The sequence below is a fragment of the Sciurus carolinensis genome, chromosome 4 (genome assembly GCF_902686445.1).
Source record: "Sciurus carolinensis chromosome 4, mSciCar1.2, whole genome shotgun sequence".
NCBI lineage: Eukaryota > Metazoa > Chordata > Mammalia > Rodentia > Sciuridae > Sciurus > Sciurus carolinensis.
The window spans coordinates 162,584,003-162,599,650 of NC_062216.1; the positions used below are offsets into that span (position 1 = coordinate 162,584,003).

At 53.3% G+C, this 15,648-nt stretch overlaps 1 protein-coding gene across 3 annotated transcripts in view; it reads left to right on the forward strand.

Moving 5' to 3' along the window:
- Abtb3 (ankyrin repeat and BTB domain containing 3) overlaps positions 1-15,090 on the forward strand; it is a 268,246-nt gene extending 253,156 nt beyond the window's left edge. For all 3 annotated transcript variants that reach the window (XM_047551618.1, XM_047551620.1, XM_047551619.1), the window contains 5 exons: positions 678-780; positions 2,281-2,362; positions 8,163-8,231; positions 9,802-9,915; positions 13,015-15,090. In XM_047551618.1, the coding sequence (XP_047407574.1) occupies positions 678-780; positions 2,281-2,362; positions 8,163-8,231; positions 9,802-9,915; positions 13,015-13,224 (578 nt within the window). In that variant the 3' untranslated portion in view covers positions 13,225-15,090. The remainder of the gene's footprint in view (positions 1-677; positions 781-2,280; positions 2,363-8,162; positions 8,232-9,801; positions 9,916-13,014) is intronic.
- The last annotated feature ends 558 nt before the right edge of the window (positions 15,091-15,648 follow it).

Below are 15,648 nucleotides of genomic sequence, written 5' to 3' on the forward strand. Positions count from 1 at the left end.
TGAGGACAGACTGGCCCCTGGGGAGACTCGGGTCTGAAAGGCTCAGGGACAGGGAACCGGAGGACCGTGTGCTTCCCAGGCCGGCTGGCGAATCAGAACGCCTGCCTCCAATCCCGGCTTCTCCGCCCATCGCTGCTTGAACGGGTCACTGTACCGCGCGCGATCGGTAGCTCAGCCGCACGAGGGAGCGACGTGGCTCTGCCGGGGGTGCAGGGCCGGCACACCAGGAGTTAGGGTTAGACCATCTTCGCTCTCATGAAAGATGAGGGCCGGGACTGGCTCACTTCTCACTGACCCCGGGAGAGGACTTTGATCTCAATGACCTGCAGTCACACAGGGGTGAGGGGACCTGGGCTGGAGGGTGGAAGGCGGAGCGAAGGCGGGCCGAGGTGCTGTTAGAGAGGAGCAGGCGCTCACCTCGCGCACCTGGAAGTCCCCTGCGCTGCCCCGGGTCTGCGAGGAGGAAGCGCTCGTTCTTAACTGCAGGTGAGCATTTCCTGTGATACACTGGGTCCTGGTGACCGGAGCGCTCCTCTGATGGACTCCGTCTCCTTGGTCACCGCCAACGGCTCAGCGCCGTGGTCTCCCTGTCCACGCTAACTTGGGCTTTCTACAGGAAGAAGGGTCCCAGCTTCACCTTCCTGCCCACCAACGTCTCTCCTCCTCCCTCGTTCCAGATCCTCATTTTCTGAACAATAAAGAAATGTCCGATGTTACCTTTCTGGTAGAAGGAAGACCATTTTATGCTCACAAAGTGCTGCTGTTCACAGCCTCTCCAAGGTATGTATCGTCCGTTTGGCACCAAGCTCGATCAGGACTGTGTTGTTATTACTATTTTTTGAAATTCAGTATCAGTGGTGTCTGCTGGACTGACAGAGTATCTTCTCAATACCAAGGATTCCAGAGTACAGGATGCACACCTTTGTGCAACCCAGAACAAGGCACCAGGGGCAGAGCTTTGTATGCAGGGTATGGATACATTTTGACTCTCTCAGCCAGGCGCCCTTGTGCAGTGAACAACCTGAGGCCCCTCACAGGGCAGCCTCAAGAGACCTGCTCTCCAAGTGTCAGGGCACAGACTTTAGTATAAGCCACCAAAATACAAAGGTTCTTATCTTCCTTTCTCCTAACTGTGGAGTTAACAGAGGATAGTATGTAATAATAAAAAGAAGAATTGCTCCCCCTCCCTGCTGGCTCGGCTGTACTGCCCTTTCCCCTACTGATTTGAATTAAGTTAGGTTGACACTCTAGACTCACATTACCTCGGACCTGATCAGGGAGCAGCGAAGCTGGGCAGAGAGTTGATGCCACACGCGGAGGAGCCAGGCTGCTGGGGTGAGCAGAGCGTGCCTGCATTGGGCGTGGACACTGCTGACCCAGAAACGGAAGCCCCTTCCAGGGACTTTGTAACCGGCGCTCCTTGGCTTCCTAGCGCATCCTGGCATCTCCAGTGCCCCCCAAACCAAACACCCCCAAACCCAGGCGTCCACTTTGCAGACAGAAAAAGGCACACTCTCCTTCACCCACCGCTCGTGCGTGACACCAGACGAGCTGGATCCATAGTGAACTGAAGTCCGTTTCTCCGTTTTGACGAAGGTACCAGAGCCCTGTCAGATGTTGGCACGGGGACACAGGGAGGTAGACAGGCCCTCTGCTCATCTCTGCGGCTCTTCCACGAATCTATCAGTATTTCAAAATCAAACGTTTTAAAAGAGAGAGAGACAGGTCATCCCTAGATGTTTGGAATGTGGTGCTTCTGCTGATGGGGTCTCTACCCTCAGGGTGTTTATGGTTCAGGAAGCCAAAGACAGAAGGTCCCCTGTAGGGAGACCCTGGGGGAGTCGCAGGTGTGAATTAAATGCCTGCCATACTTCCAGTCCCTACAGAGGGCGCCAGAGAGACAGATGGGGGCAAAGCTGATGCGGGGAGGGAGTTGGGGAGCTCCGGCCGGCCGGATGAGGGGGAGCCATGGCCACACCAAGAAAAGCTCCAGGAAGGGAGGGCCTGCCAAGGGCCCTGACGGGATGTCAGGTTAAAGGCATCCATCCATTTCCTGTCCCCAGGTGGAAAGGGCGGGCTGGTTCAAAACTCTTCTTGGCTGCGAGTGCAGCTTCCGTCCAGGCTGATGTGATACAGGGCGGGTTTAGATCTTCAGATCTCCGGCGCTGTCCCTGCTGCATTTCAGAGTCGGGGTGTCGAGGACCCCTCGGCCAGGAAGAGCTGAGCCTCTGCAGGCCGTGGGTGCGCACGCGCCTTTTATCTCCCCTGTGTCTCGCGCAGGTTCAAAGCGCTCCTCTCCAGCAAGCCGGCCAACGACAGCCCCTGCATAGAGATCGGCTACGTGAAGTACCCCATCTTTCAGGTGAGCCCTCGTGTGGCCTGCAGCTCTGCGCTGGTGGCGCAGGACACAGGCGATTGCCTCCGACTCTCAGCCTGGGATTCGTCATTGGAGACGCCCCTGCCCAGAGCTGCCAGGCTCCTGCCCACGCCACCCCTTCCCAACCTTTCAGCCCTTCAGCAGCCAGCCGGCACCTGCCTCTCACACTGAGCTGGAGGCTGGGGACACAGAGCTAAGGGACAACCTCTCCCCAAGACCCACAGTCTAGAGGGGAGGCTCTGAGTCATCATTGATTACAGTATACTGTGGGGTGCGTGAGAGATGGGGGTGAACCAGCCCGCCGTGGCCACTCAGGCCAGGACAGCCAGGGAGACCTCTCGGATGAGGTCCTAGGAGCTGAGGGATCGAAGGCCATCGGAAAGCTGGGGAGCTCGGGAAGGCTTAGTGCTCAAGAAGGGGGATAGAACATTTCAGGCAAGAGGAACCGTGCACAGGAGTCCCCACGCTGTGACTGAGCCCAGCCTGATTGGGAACCCGCAGGCTTTTAGGGAACCCAGGGTCATTTGAACCTTAGTGTGAACCTAGCACAGGCAGGGAAGGAGGTCGATGCCATTGACCTCGGGCTTGGGTTCTGTGGCTATGGAGGCGCAGCAGCCTGCTTCTCTCTTTCCTTGGTGCCTGGTTCATAAGCCCTCCCTTGCAGTGGTCTTGCAGCCAATAGGAACTCGTGCCCGCAGCTCCTGCAAGGCTGCACCTCGGAGCTCCAGGACTTCAGGACTCCTGAAGGCTGCAGGCCCCTTACTGCCCCAGGCCAGCAGGGAAACCGCCGCGGTCCCTCTACCACAAGCGTGGCTTGGGGCTGGGGTTTACAGAATCCCTAACAGGTACCTGGTTCCTCCAGCTCACTTCAGGAGGGATGACTAGGCTCCTGTTCTAGAAGGGCTGGTGGGCATTCAGAAAACAGGAGGCCATGAGCATGGCCTGAACTGACCATGACCAAGGTCATGTGGAGGAGGTCCTGACCTGGGTCTTGAATGATGGAGTCTCACTCCAGGATGCCCCTGTTTTAAACCAGCACCCCTGCCGCAGTGGCAAGCATCTGTAATTGCAGCTACTCGGGAGGCCGAGGCAGGAGGATTGTGAGTTCAAGGCCAGCCTCAGCAACTTAGTGAGACCCTGTCTCAAAATGAAAAATAAAAAGGGCTGGGGATGTAGCTCAGAGGTAAAGCACCCCTGGGTTCAATCCCAGTGCCAAAAAAAAAAAGTTAAAATCAGTGCCCCTTGTGTGAGTTTGAACAAGTCATCCAATCTCTGAGCCTCAGTTTCCTCATCTGGTTGATGGGAGAGAGTGAGGGTATCCCAGAGAGAGGAAGGCGAAAACCAAGGCACAGAGCAGAAAGCCGTGGGGTGTTTGAGGAAAAGTGATCACCAGTCATCAGCTGGGTATTATGGTATATGGGAGGCTAAAGATGCATGGAGACCACATAGTATAGGAAGAAGACCAGCCAGATTGTGACTCTTCCTCCACCACTGAGCCCCTGATCCTGCTGTCGAGAGGACCACCAAGAAGGCACCAGGCCCTCCCCAGAGTTTGCTGAGGTGCCTGAATTCCCACCATTCAAGATGCACTCCTTTGTCATGATTGAAGCCTCAAAATAAAGAATCCTTCCTCCATAACCAAAAACAAGACACTTCTCTAAACCTCTTTTAAAACAAACGGGATTTAACCTGGGGTGCTTACCACTGAACTATATCCCCAGCCCTTTTTTTTTTTTTTTTTTTTTTTTTGGCTCACCAAGTCATTGAGGACTTCACTAAATTGCTGAGGCTGGCCTCAAACTTGCAGTCCTCCTGTCTCAGCCTCCCAAGCCACTGGATTAGTCATTAGCACCTCTGTGTCTTGGGTTCTGGAAGAGATTCAAATATCTTGCAGAGATCAAATAAGACAACGTGAGAAGACATTCAACGTGCACAATGGCGCCTGCGGCAATCTTCAAGTGGGTTGTTTTCTAAGCTGCAACTGATGATACCACCTCCCTGCTATGCCCAAGCCACAGGAGGTGTCTCCCACTAAAGTGGAGGCAGTGGAGGATCAGCGAGGACACAGGAGGCTGGAGGTGGGCTGGGTGCCCGTTTCCCCTTTCCCAGCCCCTCGCCAACGCCGGCTACAGAGAGCTGAGCAGCCACGGCCCTTCCCGAATGGCAGCTGGAAGCAGCTCTGTGAGGCCTCACCGCTGCCCATCTGGGGTTCCCGGCTTATGACTCCGATTTCTGCAGATGAAGAAATTGAGACCAGAGACTGCAAGAGGGCACCCCAAGCCACGGTGCTGATAACACAGAGAGAGCCAGGGCTTGAACCCAGGCTGTCCGGAAGCAGAGCTGAGGGACTCTGCTCTGGACTGCCTTTTCTAAGTAGGAATCAAGATTAAAAGGACAGTTTCCCTTTCCTGAGACTCAACCATGCGTGAGGCTCAAAGCAAACGGTTCTCATCCTCAGCTGGCCTGGCAGAAGTCCCGGGGGGGGAGCTCTAAAAATCCCCAGGGAAGGCCCGGCCCTTCATCAGACCCAACCTCAGGGTGGGGCCCAGCATCGCAGGTCAGAGCGTCTCCCCTGCCTGTCTCCCCGTGGCAGCCCAGGAGGAGAACCGGGACTCTGAGGTCCACCAGGATTTGCTACCTGAGCAGGTGTCTGAATCACCTGGGGGCAGGTAGGAGGCTTGGGAAAACACAGAAGGTCCTGGGCCCCTCCCAGAGTCCAGTCTGCAGACTTAAGAATGCACATTCCTGACAAGCACCCCAGCTGCCGCTGCTGCGGATCCCGGCACCCCTTCTGAGAACTGCTGCTCTGGCCGGTGGCTCTTACAGGTGGCGCCTGAGTTCTCACTGCCGCCCCTGGCGCTCTGTGTGCTTCTCTCCGCTTCCCCGCTGCTGTGAGGGCGCAGGCTGCCGGGCCCTGCGGGAGAACCTGATAGCCCCGGAGCTTGAGCTGGCGGCCGAGAAACGGGCCCTTCCCCAGCTGGCCGAGTGCTCCGAAAGCCGCACTTGTACCACAAAGCTGAGGCCTAATGGAGGGGCTCCTGGATAAGAGCTTGGCTCCTAGCAGGCACTCAATAAATATTCGTCCAGCGGATCCAGTGAATGAGAGACCTGCCTGGGAACAGCCCCAGCAGCGTCCCCAGGCCTGTAATTGCCTTCACTGGGGATGGTTTCCTGGCCACATTAGCCTAAAGTTACAGTAATGGGAAGGGACAACTTAACAGGCTCTGGGGACTCCGTATGCAGGCCCCTTCCCCATAAAAGAAGAAAAGCCTCATTTGTGGCTTGAAATAGGCCAAGGAAGGCTGAACTGGACCCAGAAGGGGGCCTCCTGGGGGCCTCTGCTCCTCACTCTGTGCTGGTGGAAGTTTAGCAAATGCGATGGCTCTGGGTCTCCTCCCCCAAGACTGTCACATCACATGCACGCAAGATCCGCAGCTGAGCTGCACCTGGAAGCCCGGGCTTCTGCTAGGCTGCTAGCGCCATTCTGGTCCTGGCTTCCTGCAGATTGGCTGCTGCCAAGAAAAGCAACTCCATAAACAAGCCCTGCGGCCTAATAAGGGTGCATTTCACCCCTGCAGAAAGGTGTGTGCTGGCAAGCAGGTCGGTCTGGCGTGGTCTGGGACAGCCCAATTTAAATTCCATTAGCCCCAGAACCTCCAACCGCTAAGGAGCCGTGGGTTTCAAGTCCATGGCTGACCCTGAATAAATGAGATAACAGAATCCAAGAGTGCTTTGTAAATGGAGAGGCCCTGTGTTGGGGTCAGATATTATTAGGATTCTCCTTCTTATTATTGTTTTGGCCTTTATAAAAGAGGTGCTCAGGGAATGAAAAATTAATTTTAATAAGGCCAAGATCCCAGCATTTGCTGACTTGGTATTTTGGATGCTTAGGACCCATCGGGGTGGGAGAAAGGAAGGTAAACCAGTGTTATTTCAAAGGCCTTGCTGCCCCCACCTCTGGGACAGGCAGGTGGTCTCAAAAGCCTCAAGTCAGGATGTGGGAGACCCAAACACAAGAGAGGCGGGGGAGGTTTTATGTTTATGTTTGAATGTGCACGGGACACGTGGTGTTTGCTGTGCCGGGCACTCTGTGGGCACTGGGGTAGGATGACGGGCGAGACGTCTGTGCCCAGATTTTCCAGTGAGAAGGAACACTGGACAAGGGATGGCCCAACACAGGGCAGGAAGAGGAACGGCAGGAGACCTGAGGCTCCCCATGCAGTGGCCCCTGAGCTGGATCCCCCAGGAAAGGGCTGAATTCAATGGCAGCAGGGGGCAGGACCCGAGCAGAGGGACTAGCGTGGCAGAAGCCCGGGACTGGGAGAGGAGGGGGCGGGAGAGTTCAGAGTATCAAAGGCATCAGGAGTGGGAGGAGGGAAAGATGGAGCAGCAGATGGGATCTGAGAAAAGCAACCCATCCATGGAAATTCACAGCAGCCATAGTCGTAAGAGCCAAAAAGTGGAGAGAACCCAACCGTCCATCAGCTGGTAATTGCATCCGCCCCACGTGGCATGTCCGTCCATACAGTGGGATGTTGGTCAGCAATAAAAAGAACGCATGACTGATACCCGTGACAACTGGGTGAACCTCAAAAGCTTGCAGAGCTGGAGAAGTCAGACCCCAAAGAGCACGTGGCCTGGCTTTTTTCTAGATGTTTATGTAAAACATCCAGAAAGGTAATTCCACGGTGTGCACCCCAGCTGGCAGGTGGGGCAGGTGTCAGTGACCGCTCAAGGGTAGAAGTCTTCTGGGGGCGTTGAGAATGTTCTGAAATTGCCTGGTGGTGGCTGCACGCACCCTTGTGAACAGGCAGAAAACCACTGCACTGTACTCTTTAAATGGCGGCCCTGCTAGTCCCGAGCCACGTGGGAACTCGTTGGGGCCTCATCATGACCCCTCCAGGCGCCTGCTACCATCCGCAGCTTACAGATGCGCAGGGTCCAGCTCCATTCAGATCCCGCAGCTGCTAGGCGGCAGAGCCAGATCGGACGCTAAGGCAGGGTCCCTGCTCTCGACCACTGCCCAGTTCTGCTCACAGACTCTCGGAGCCTGGAGGGACCATCAAGCACAGCCCTGCACAAGCCCCTCATTTTACAAGTACCCCAACACAGAAGGTGGCCAGCCTGCAGATTTGGGCAACACAGCCTCCTTAGAGTCAGGCGGGTGAAGCTAGTTTGTCGAGCAGGCGGTGGAAGAGGGAATGAGGAGCCCAGGAGAGTGTCCACACCACCTGTGAAGGACTCCCGCTGTCATGGGGGGTGTGATGGCAAGTTCAGACCCCTCCGTGAACCTGGTTCCACTCAAGGGACACCCACTTGCAAAACAGTAATTCTGTACCTCATTTGGACATGGTGAGTCATATGACAGAAGACAGCCTGGCTTGGACCAGTCACGGCACCACCAGTGACCACTGAAACCTTGGACCCCAAGTGGCTTCAAACCACTTGGCTCCCTGGGACCTCAGCAGGAGGTTTCGAGTCAAAGCCAGCCGTGTTCCCAGGGCAGTGTCCTGCCGGTGCAGGTCCTGGAAGCCATGCCACCTGCGTGGCCTGCCAGCGTAGGAGGAGAGAGGGCACCCCATAGATGGGCAGAGCCACTGGGGGAACCAAGTTTAGGCCTCACTTGGCCCTGGTAGTGGACGTGGACCAGGGGCTGGCAGCCACAGATTCCAGGGTACCTGTCGGGGAAAACTCCATGTGGGCCTTCCCCCAGGAGGCCATAGGGTGGACGTGGCTGGACAGCTTTCAGATGTGCCCTGTGACCCACGTCCTCTCTCCCTTCCAGCTCGTCATGCAGTATCTCTACTGTGGAGGCCCAGAGTCGCTTCTCATCAAGAACAACGAGATCATGGAGGTAAGGAGACGCTGGGCCCTTGACCCCTGGGGGCTCCCCAGGGGTGAGTGGTAGCACCATAAACTCGGTCACAGGCCACCTGGGCAGCATCTCAGAACACGCTGGGTGAAGGCTTTGGCGCTAGTCCCCCAGGATGGGCTTCCCCTGGCAGCCCTTTGGGTAGCCTCCGGCAAGCCCCGATGTTAACTGTCACCAAGAAGTCAGGGACGAGCACCAGCTCCAGCAAAGCCAGACTCCAGAGCATCATCAGAAATGCCCTAGCTGACCTCTTGTCCCTTGTCATGGGTAAAAGACTCACATCCACTGTAAACATTCCTTAATCACAGGGCTGTCCCTCTCCCAAGAGGAGAAGCCAAGAGCCCAGTACTGATCCCTGCCAGCTGCCTCCTCCAGGGGCCTGTTCCCACCCCTTCTGCCCAAGGCTGAGAGCTCCCCGGCTCCTTCCCAGAAGTGAACCCAAATCAATTTTCCAATCGAAGCTGGGAGTTTTCAACCAGAAGCCAAAAATCGCTGCAATGATCCTTAGCAAAGGAGCCAGACCTCCCTCTGCGATGGCTGGAATCCTGAGGCTCCCGCACATCCTGTTCAGGAGACCCACACAATGGGCTGGATATGGACACCCGGCCAGCTTGGGTCTGCATGCAGGCGCTGCCACTTCTGGGCTCTGTGTCCTTGGATAGGTCATTTGACCTCTCTGAGCCTCGGTCTCCTTGCCTGTAAAATGGCGACACAGTTTCCACCCCACTGGATTTTCAAGAGGATCTGAAAGCTGTTTATCAGTTGCTGGGCACAGTTCCGTGGGCTGTGCTGTCACTGCACGCCCGTTTGTCCTCTTCTCCTGCTCCTTCCTCGCCACCTCCCCACCCTCCTCCAAGACACACAGCGACTCTCGTGTCTCTGGACTTCCCCTCTGATCCTTCTCTCCCACCCACCTCAGGACCAGGCGACACGCTGAGGACCCGGGCTCTTTTATAAACCTTGTTTTAAAAAGTCACTTTAAAATCAAAATAATAAATGCTTTTTGTTTACATTTACGATAAAGGATGTGATCAGGGACCTAGATCAACATCCAGGTGAGGAGGTCCACAGAGCAGGATCCAGAAGGGTCCCAGGGCCCGGAGCACCTGTCCCCACGGGCTGGGGTGCACCTGCTTCCCAGGGCCAGGCTCTGATGGAGGCGGACGCATGTGCAGTTAAATCGCGCAGACCGGACCGTGCAGGAGGGCGCGTGGAACGCACAGCCCCGCCCACCCGCCGCGGTGGCGTCCATTGCTAGGTACCACCGCTCACCCTTGTTTCTGGACGTCTCTCAGGCATTCGGGGTTGGCCTCCTGCTATACCAGGTGTGCCTGGGCTCTCTGCCCCCCACCGCCATCCTCCCCCTGGAGAGCTCTGTCCCTGTGCCTCCTTCCTCTGGTGCCCCCTTTCTGCCTTAAAGGAATATAGGGACAGCTTATTTCCCGTCCCCTCCCCGACACTCTGGGGCAGGGGCTTTTGTGGCTGTGATTTTCTTGCTGTTACTCTTGCCTGCCACCCCTCCCCCACTCTAACACCTTCTCATGCGTTCTAGCTTCTGTCTGCCGCTAAGTTTTTCCAGCTGGAGGCTTTGCAGCGACACTGCGAGATTATCTGTGCAAAAAGCATCAATACCGACAACTGCGTGGATATTTACAACCATGCCAAGGTAAGCCAGCCACCCTCCCCTGCCATCCCCTAGTAACCACCAGGCTACTTCTGGTCTCTGAATTGGACTCCTCCAGGGGTCTCAAATAAGTGGAAATGTATAATATTTGTCCTTTTGTGACTAGTTTATTCCACTCAGCATAACATCATTGATGTTGTACCAGGTGTCAGAATGTCCTTCCTTTTTAAGCCTGAGTAATATTCCATTCAGTGTGTGTGTGTGTGTGTGTGTGTGTGGCATTTCATCTGTTCATCTGTTGGTAACCGCGTGGGTTGCTTCCACCTTTTGGCTGCTATAAATAATACTGCTATGAACATGAGGGTACAAGTATTTGTTCGATCCACTGCCTTTTTTTTTTTTTTTTTTTTTTTTTTTTTTTTTTTTTTTTGCAGTGCTGGGGATCGAACCCAAGGCCTTGTGCTTGCAAGGCAAGCACTCTACCGACTGAGCTATCTCCCCAGCCCCTAGCCACTGCTTTTGATCCTTTGGGGGTATATAGACATGAAAGGAGCATTGAGATTTAAACCTGGGTTAGTTTCATTCTAAAACTCAGGTTCTTAACCTTTTGTTTACTGTCTGGCCTAATGAATGTTTGAAATAGTTCCAACAATCCTCGATACTCAAAAGAAGGTTTTCTGAAAAAAAAAAGGGGGGGAGGGGGTAGCTGGGGAGATAGCTCAGTTGGTAGAGTGCTTGCCTTGCAAGCACAAGCCTCTGGGTTCAATCCCCAGCACCACAAAAAAAAAAAAGTTTCCTGATTGGCTTATCAGTAATGAGAAAGTAGAGGCTTCTTCATACACATGGACACACGAACTGTCTGAGTGCTCTGGTAATGATTATACCAAGTCCTGGTTTCTCAGGACACATGTAAGTTTTTTTCTATCTTAAGCTAACTACTTTGTAGAAGAGCATCCAAAGGGATCCTCTGTCTGCCCAGAAAGGAAGTCTGATTGACTTAGTGGTTCTATGCCCTCCTCCTCTGGTCATGGTCATTCAAATTGCTCCACATCTGGCATCCACGAGTGGTCCACCCCATTGGCAGCAAGTCTGTTTTAACCCCTGCAGGCTCCTTAGCAGGCAGCTCTGCCCCATAACTCTATTTAACGCGAGGCCCAATGCAACGTGAGCCCCGGCTGGGATACAGGCTTAGACTCTCTATGGCAGAGGAGAGCTCTCTGCAGAGTGCATCGTGGCAGCTGAGGCTTTGATTTCACAGATACCAGCCTCCACCTCCACCTTCCAGGTCACATGCTAGCGTGTTTCCAGCGTAAACATCTGCCCTTCCTGATATGGGCATGAGGGACAGAACAGAGCCAGCCACCTCCTGCCCTTCCTGTGCCCTGCTTCCCTGTGAGATGGATGCCACAACCCCCATGATGATCCCATGCCACACAGAGCTGCAATTCGAGGCTAGCTTAGTAAAAAGAGGGAGAAAAACAGTCAAGGGTGGAGACACACACCTGTAATCCCAGTGACTCAGGAGGTTGAAGCAGAAGGATTGCAAGTTCAAGGCCAGTCTCAGGAACTTAGTAAAACCCTGTCTCAAAAGAAAAAATAAAAAGGGTGGAGACATGGCTCAGTGGTAGAGTGCTTGCCTAGCACATGCAAAGACCCTGGGTTCAATATCCGGAACACACACACACACACATCAAACACACACACCAAACACATACACACACATCAAACACAGAGAAAGAGGGAGATAAAAATGAGAAACCAGGATTTGACTGGAAACCCAGGAAATGCAGGCATTTAGGTGCTAACAGCCATGCTCTGAAAGTCCACAAGGCCCTTAGTGGCCGTGCCCCTATACTTCATCTAACCCTCTGATGCAGCTGCAGAATTGTAGACAGATGATAAGCCCATCCCATCTTTATTTCCCTAGCAAGGCTCTCCTGAGCTGTTCAGTCTTGGAAAAGATGCCCAGGAGCTTCTGATGACCCTTTCTGGTGTCTCTCCACTTGGAACAAAAGAATAAGCTGGCTCATCACACTGAGTCTCAGCTAAAGAGTAAGCTCAAGTGCACCCTGATGGAAAGATGGCAGGCGTGGAGAGCAGAGGGCTCATCCATTCGTATTTATTGACCACCCATTACTTATTAGGAACGGTAGTCATCATAATATAGTAAGTAATTAGTAAGACCTTGAAAAATTATAATCTAGGACAACAGTCAGCAAACACATTCTGTAAAGGGCCAGATAATTCATTTCAACTTTACAGGCCACATGGTTGCTTTTCACTTGATTCCACCCTTGCAGGGCAAAAGCAGCCATATATGATATGTAAACAAATGGTGTGGCTGTGTTCTAATAAAACTTTATTTACAAAAACAACTGATGGGCCACATTTGGCCCACAGACCTGGGGTTTGCCAACCTCTGGTCTAGGAGAAGAGAGTTCCAGTCCTAGTTCTGTCCGTCACTCATTGTGTGGAGATAGGCATGTGTCTGACAGAGTCACCATTCAATAAATGTCACCAAGTTTTAGAAATGTGTCTATTGTGCTTATTACTCTCCACTTTTACTAAGGTGTGCTGAGTGACCCTAACCTAAAAGCAGGTGCCAGGTGTGGTAAGGGGGGTCTCTGTGACTACTGAATCAGATAGGCAACTCTGAGCCTCAGTTTTTCCCCACCTAGAGGATGAGGCTGGTACTCTGTGACTCCAAGAACAGGGTTCATGATGAAAGCTTTCCTGAGACCTCCCCACGCCAGAGGGGAACGTCGGTGAGAACTTGTGTGTGACAGGAAGCCCGCTCATGATACTTCACCCAGCCTTGGTGGCCAGCCTCTCAGAGACGGCCCAATCACCTTGCGCCTCCATGTCCTAAGTGGCTTGGAAGAGCACGGTGCCTCTCTGACCCACCCCTCCATTCTGTAGCTCAGAAAACTGCGGCCAGAGAGGTAATTTGATCTGCTCAAGGTCACGGTGTGGAGGGGCGGCCTCCATCCTCTGAAGGGAGGAGCTCCGGAGTGGCACCCAGGGGTCCCGCAGAGGGCAGAGAGTCAGGGCCGCTTCCGCAGCCCAGGGTCCACCATGGCTGTCTGGAGGCAGGCAAGGGCCCTCAGGCGCGTAACCACCCGCCTCTCTTCCTCCCCACAGTTCCTGGGAGTCGCCGAGCTCTCTGCATACTGCGAAGGCTACTTTCTCAAAAACATGATGGTCCTCATCGAAAACGAAGCCTTCAAGCAGCTCCTATATGACAAAAACGGTGAGGGGACGGGCCAGGATGTGCTCCAGGACTTACAGAGGACGTTGGCCATCAGGATTCAGTCTATCCACTTGTCGTCTTCCAAAGGTTCCATCGTATGAAACCTCCGGCAGAGCGAGCGCTGCCCGGGAACTGTCCAGTCCTCCCTGCGCTGGCTTCCCACAAACACCTACGATTCCACCTGGCTTCTGTTTTTGGCTGAGCCAAGGAGCTGCCTCAACTGCCAGCTTCTCTTGAATAAGCAAACTCGGCTCCCACGTGCTCCTGTTGAAACCCAGAGACGTTCCCTGGTGTGCAGATTAAACCGCAGCGGGGTCCAGAGCTTGGGGGTCACCCTGGGGCGGCCAAGCCAACTCCCACTGAAGCATCCCCGGGAGCGTGGAACCACTGTCAAACGAGCGGACGAAGGCGTCAAAGCCTTCTGGGTTCTGACCGCTAGTTGGAGGACCTAATGGTACCAATCCTGCAGAGCCTGGTAGTACATGTTAAAGACCTTGAGAGCTGCATCTGGGTGGCTGTCAATCACGGTTGCTAATTGGTGAGGCTGTTACCCATAATGAGGAAATCATTTGGCCAATTTTTAGGGGCGGGAACTTTTTAAAATGTTCATAATATATAACAAAAACAGGGCAGTCTTGTCGTTTAAAATATATTTCTAAAAGCTTAACAGTTCATTTTCAACTGAATTGTGTTTAGGGATCTGTGTTTTGAGATTATCGTCTTCCTTTTTTCTTAAAACAGTAAGTCGCAGGTCCACACTGCATCTGACAAATTATTGCTGATACTCTATACAAGGTGAAATCATCTTGCCTCAGTGCTCATGGTCGCACAAAAGAGGTGCACTGCCAATAATTATCTCTAATCCAATAGTTGAAAACAACCTGCATGCTAATCGTGGTTTCGGGGTGAGCATAGAACACCCCCACATAACAAGACATGCATTTGCATGGGCCCAAACCTGTACGGCGTTACGTGTGTGCTTCCTTTTTTGGCAAGGTCAAAGTGTTCCGTCACTTCTTGCTAAAAGTCCATTTGGTGAAACTGACATATCCATTTATTCTCCTGATTATGAATGATTCTGGGGTGCTTTTGCAGAAATGTGTTCTTAGATGATGCTGAATGGGGGCGAGGGTAGCACGTCAGAGAATTTATTACTAATTCCAGAGTTTTCTCTGTATTCTCAGAAGATGTTAATAGTTTGTTATAGCCAGAGAGTATGACTATGTTAGATTATTTTTAAAAGACGAAACATGTATGATAGGATGGATACTTTCTGTATTCTGAGAGTGTACAGTATAGGGTATCTATAACGAAAGTTTATATAGACAGGGTTCCGTTTGCTCTGCCATATATTATATATATATAAGCAAAAGAGATTGGTGAAGTGCCACAATATTCCAAATAATTTTTGAGTTGCGGCCTTTTTTCTCGTTCTTTGATTTAAAACCTAGATACATGCCGTTAAAACGAGAAGACTTTTACCCTTTGGGATGGCAAAGTTTTACTGATAAAGCTGTTTCCTAGCATGCCTTTGGGAAGTTGCACCGGAGCCTAGATTCTAATGGAGCTGCTATCCATCTGTCCTGTTCGCTCCCTGAGCCCTTGGTCGGAGGACCAGTGTCAAGTCTGGTTTAGGCCACATCTGTCTACAGCTTTGGCTCCTCTGTGACACTGACACACAAAGGCCTGTCTCCCACGTGGTCACCTGCAAACCTCCCCCAGCCCTTCCATCCAAGGAGGAAGGAAACAGCTGCCTGAGGAGAAGGCCAAGTCACAGACACAGTGTGCGCGCGCCTGTGGCCTCCGTCTTCAGAGATGCTGTGGGGATGTCCCTCCGCCTCAGCTGACCCCTCCGTGAATGTCTGCTGCTAGTTCAGGGTCCCCAGGCATTGATTTGTACCTTGGCAACTCCCACCGGGGCTTCTGTTAGTTTGGTGTGCTTTCTCTGTCATTAAAAGAAATGATTTTCCCAAGCCTCGCAATGTTTGAGCTTTTTACCCAACAGTTCAAGTCTGAGAACGTCCTCGGTTCAGATTGGAAAATGTGACTGTGCAGAACTGAGGGACATGAAGAGACTAGACAGAAGGCAGGTGCTCGTGTTGCTGGTGGTGGGCAGGGGCTGACGGGGTTCCAGGGCCCAGGTCTGCACACACTGCTGGGTGATGGCCTGGGGTTTCCTTCCCATCTGGCAGAGGGGCTACAGGTGCTGCCACCTGGGCCACTGCAGTGGTACTATTGCCCACTACGGGGAACTTGTTCTGCCTGTCCCTCCCTTACCTTGCTGACACTTTGAGGGGATGGTCAACATGGTGTACCCCCCACTCCAACCAAGGAGCATGAGGTGATGCTACTGGATGGGTGGGGGCTTAGGGTACAGGAGGGACAAGCAGCTTTATTCTTAGGTGTCTTCATCTCGAGGTCACACCTGGTCCCCAGCTGTTCTGCTCTGGTTCCTGACCCGCCTGTTTTACCTAGTCCCATGGAGCAATCACTACCCCAGGATAATCCACAAAGGCCCACCTCGG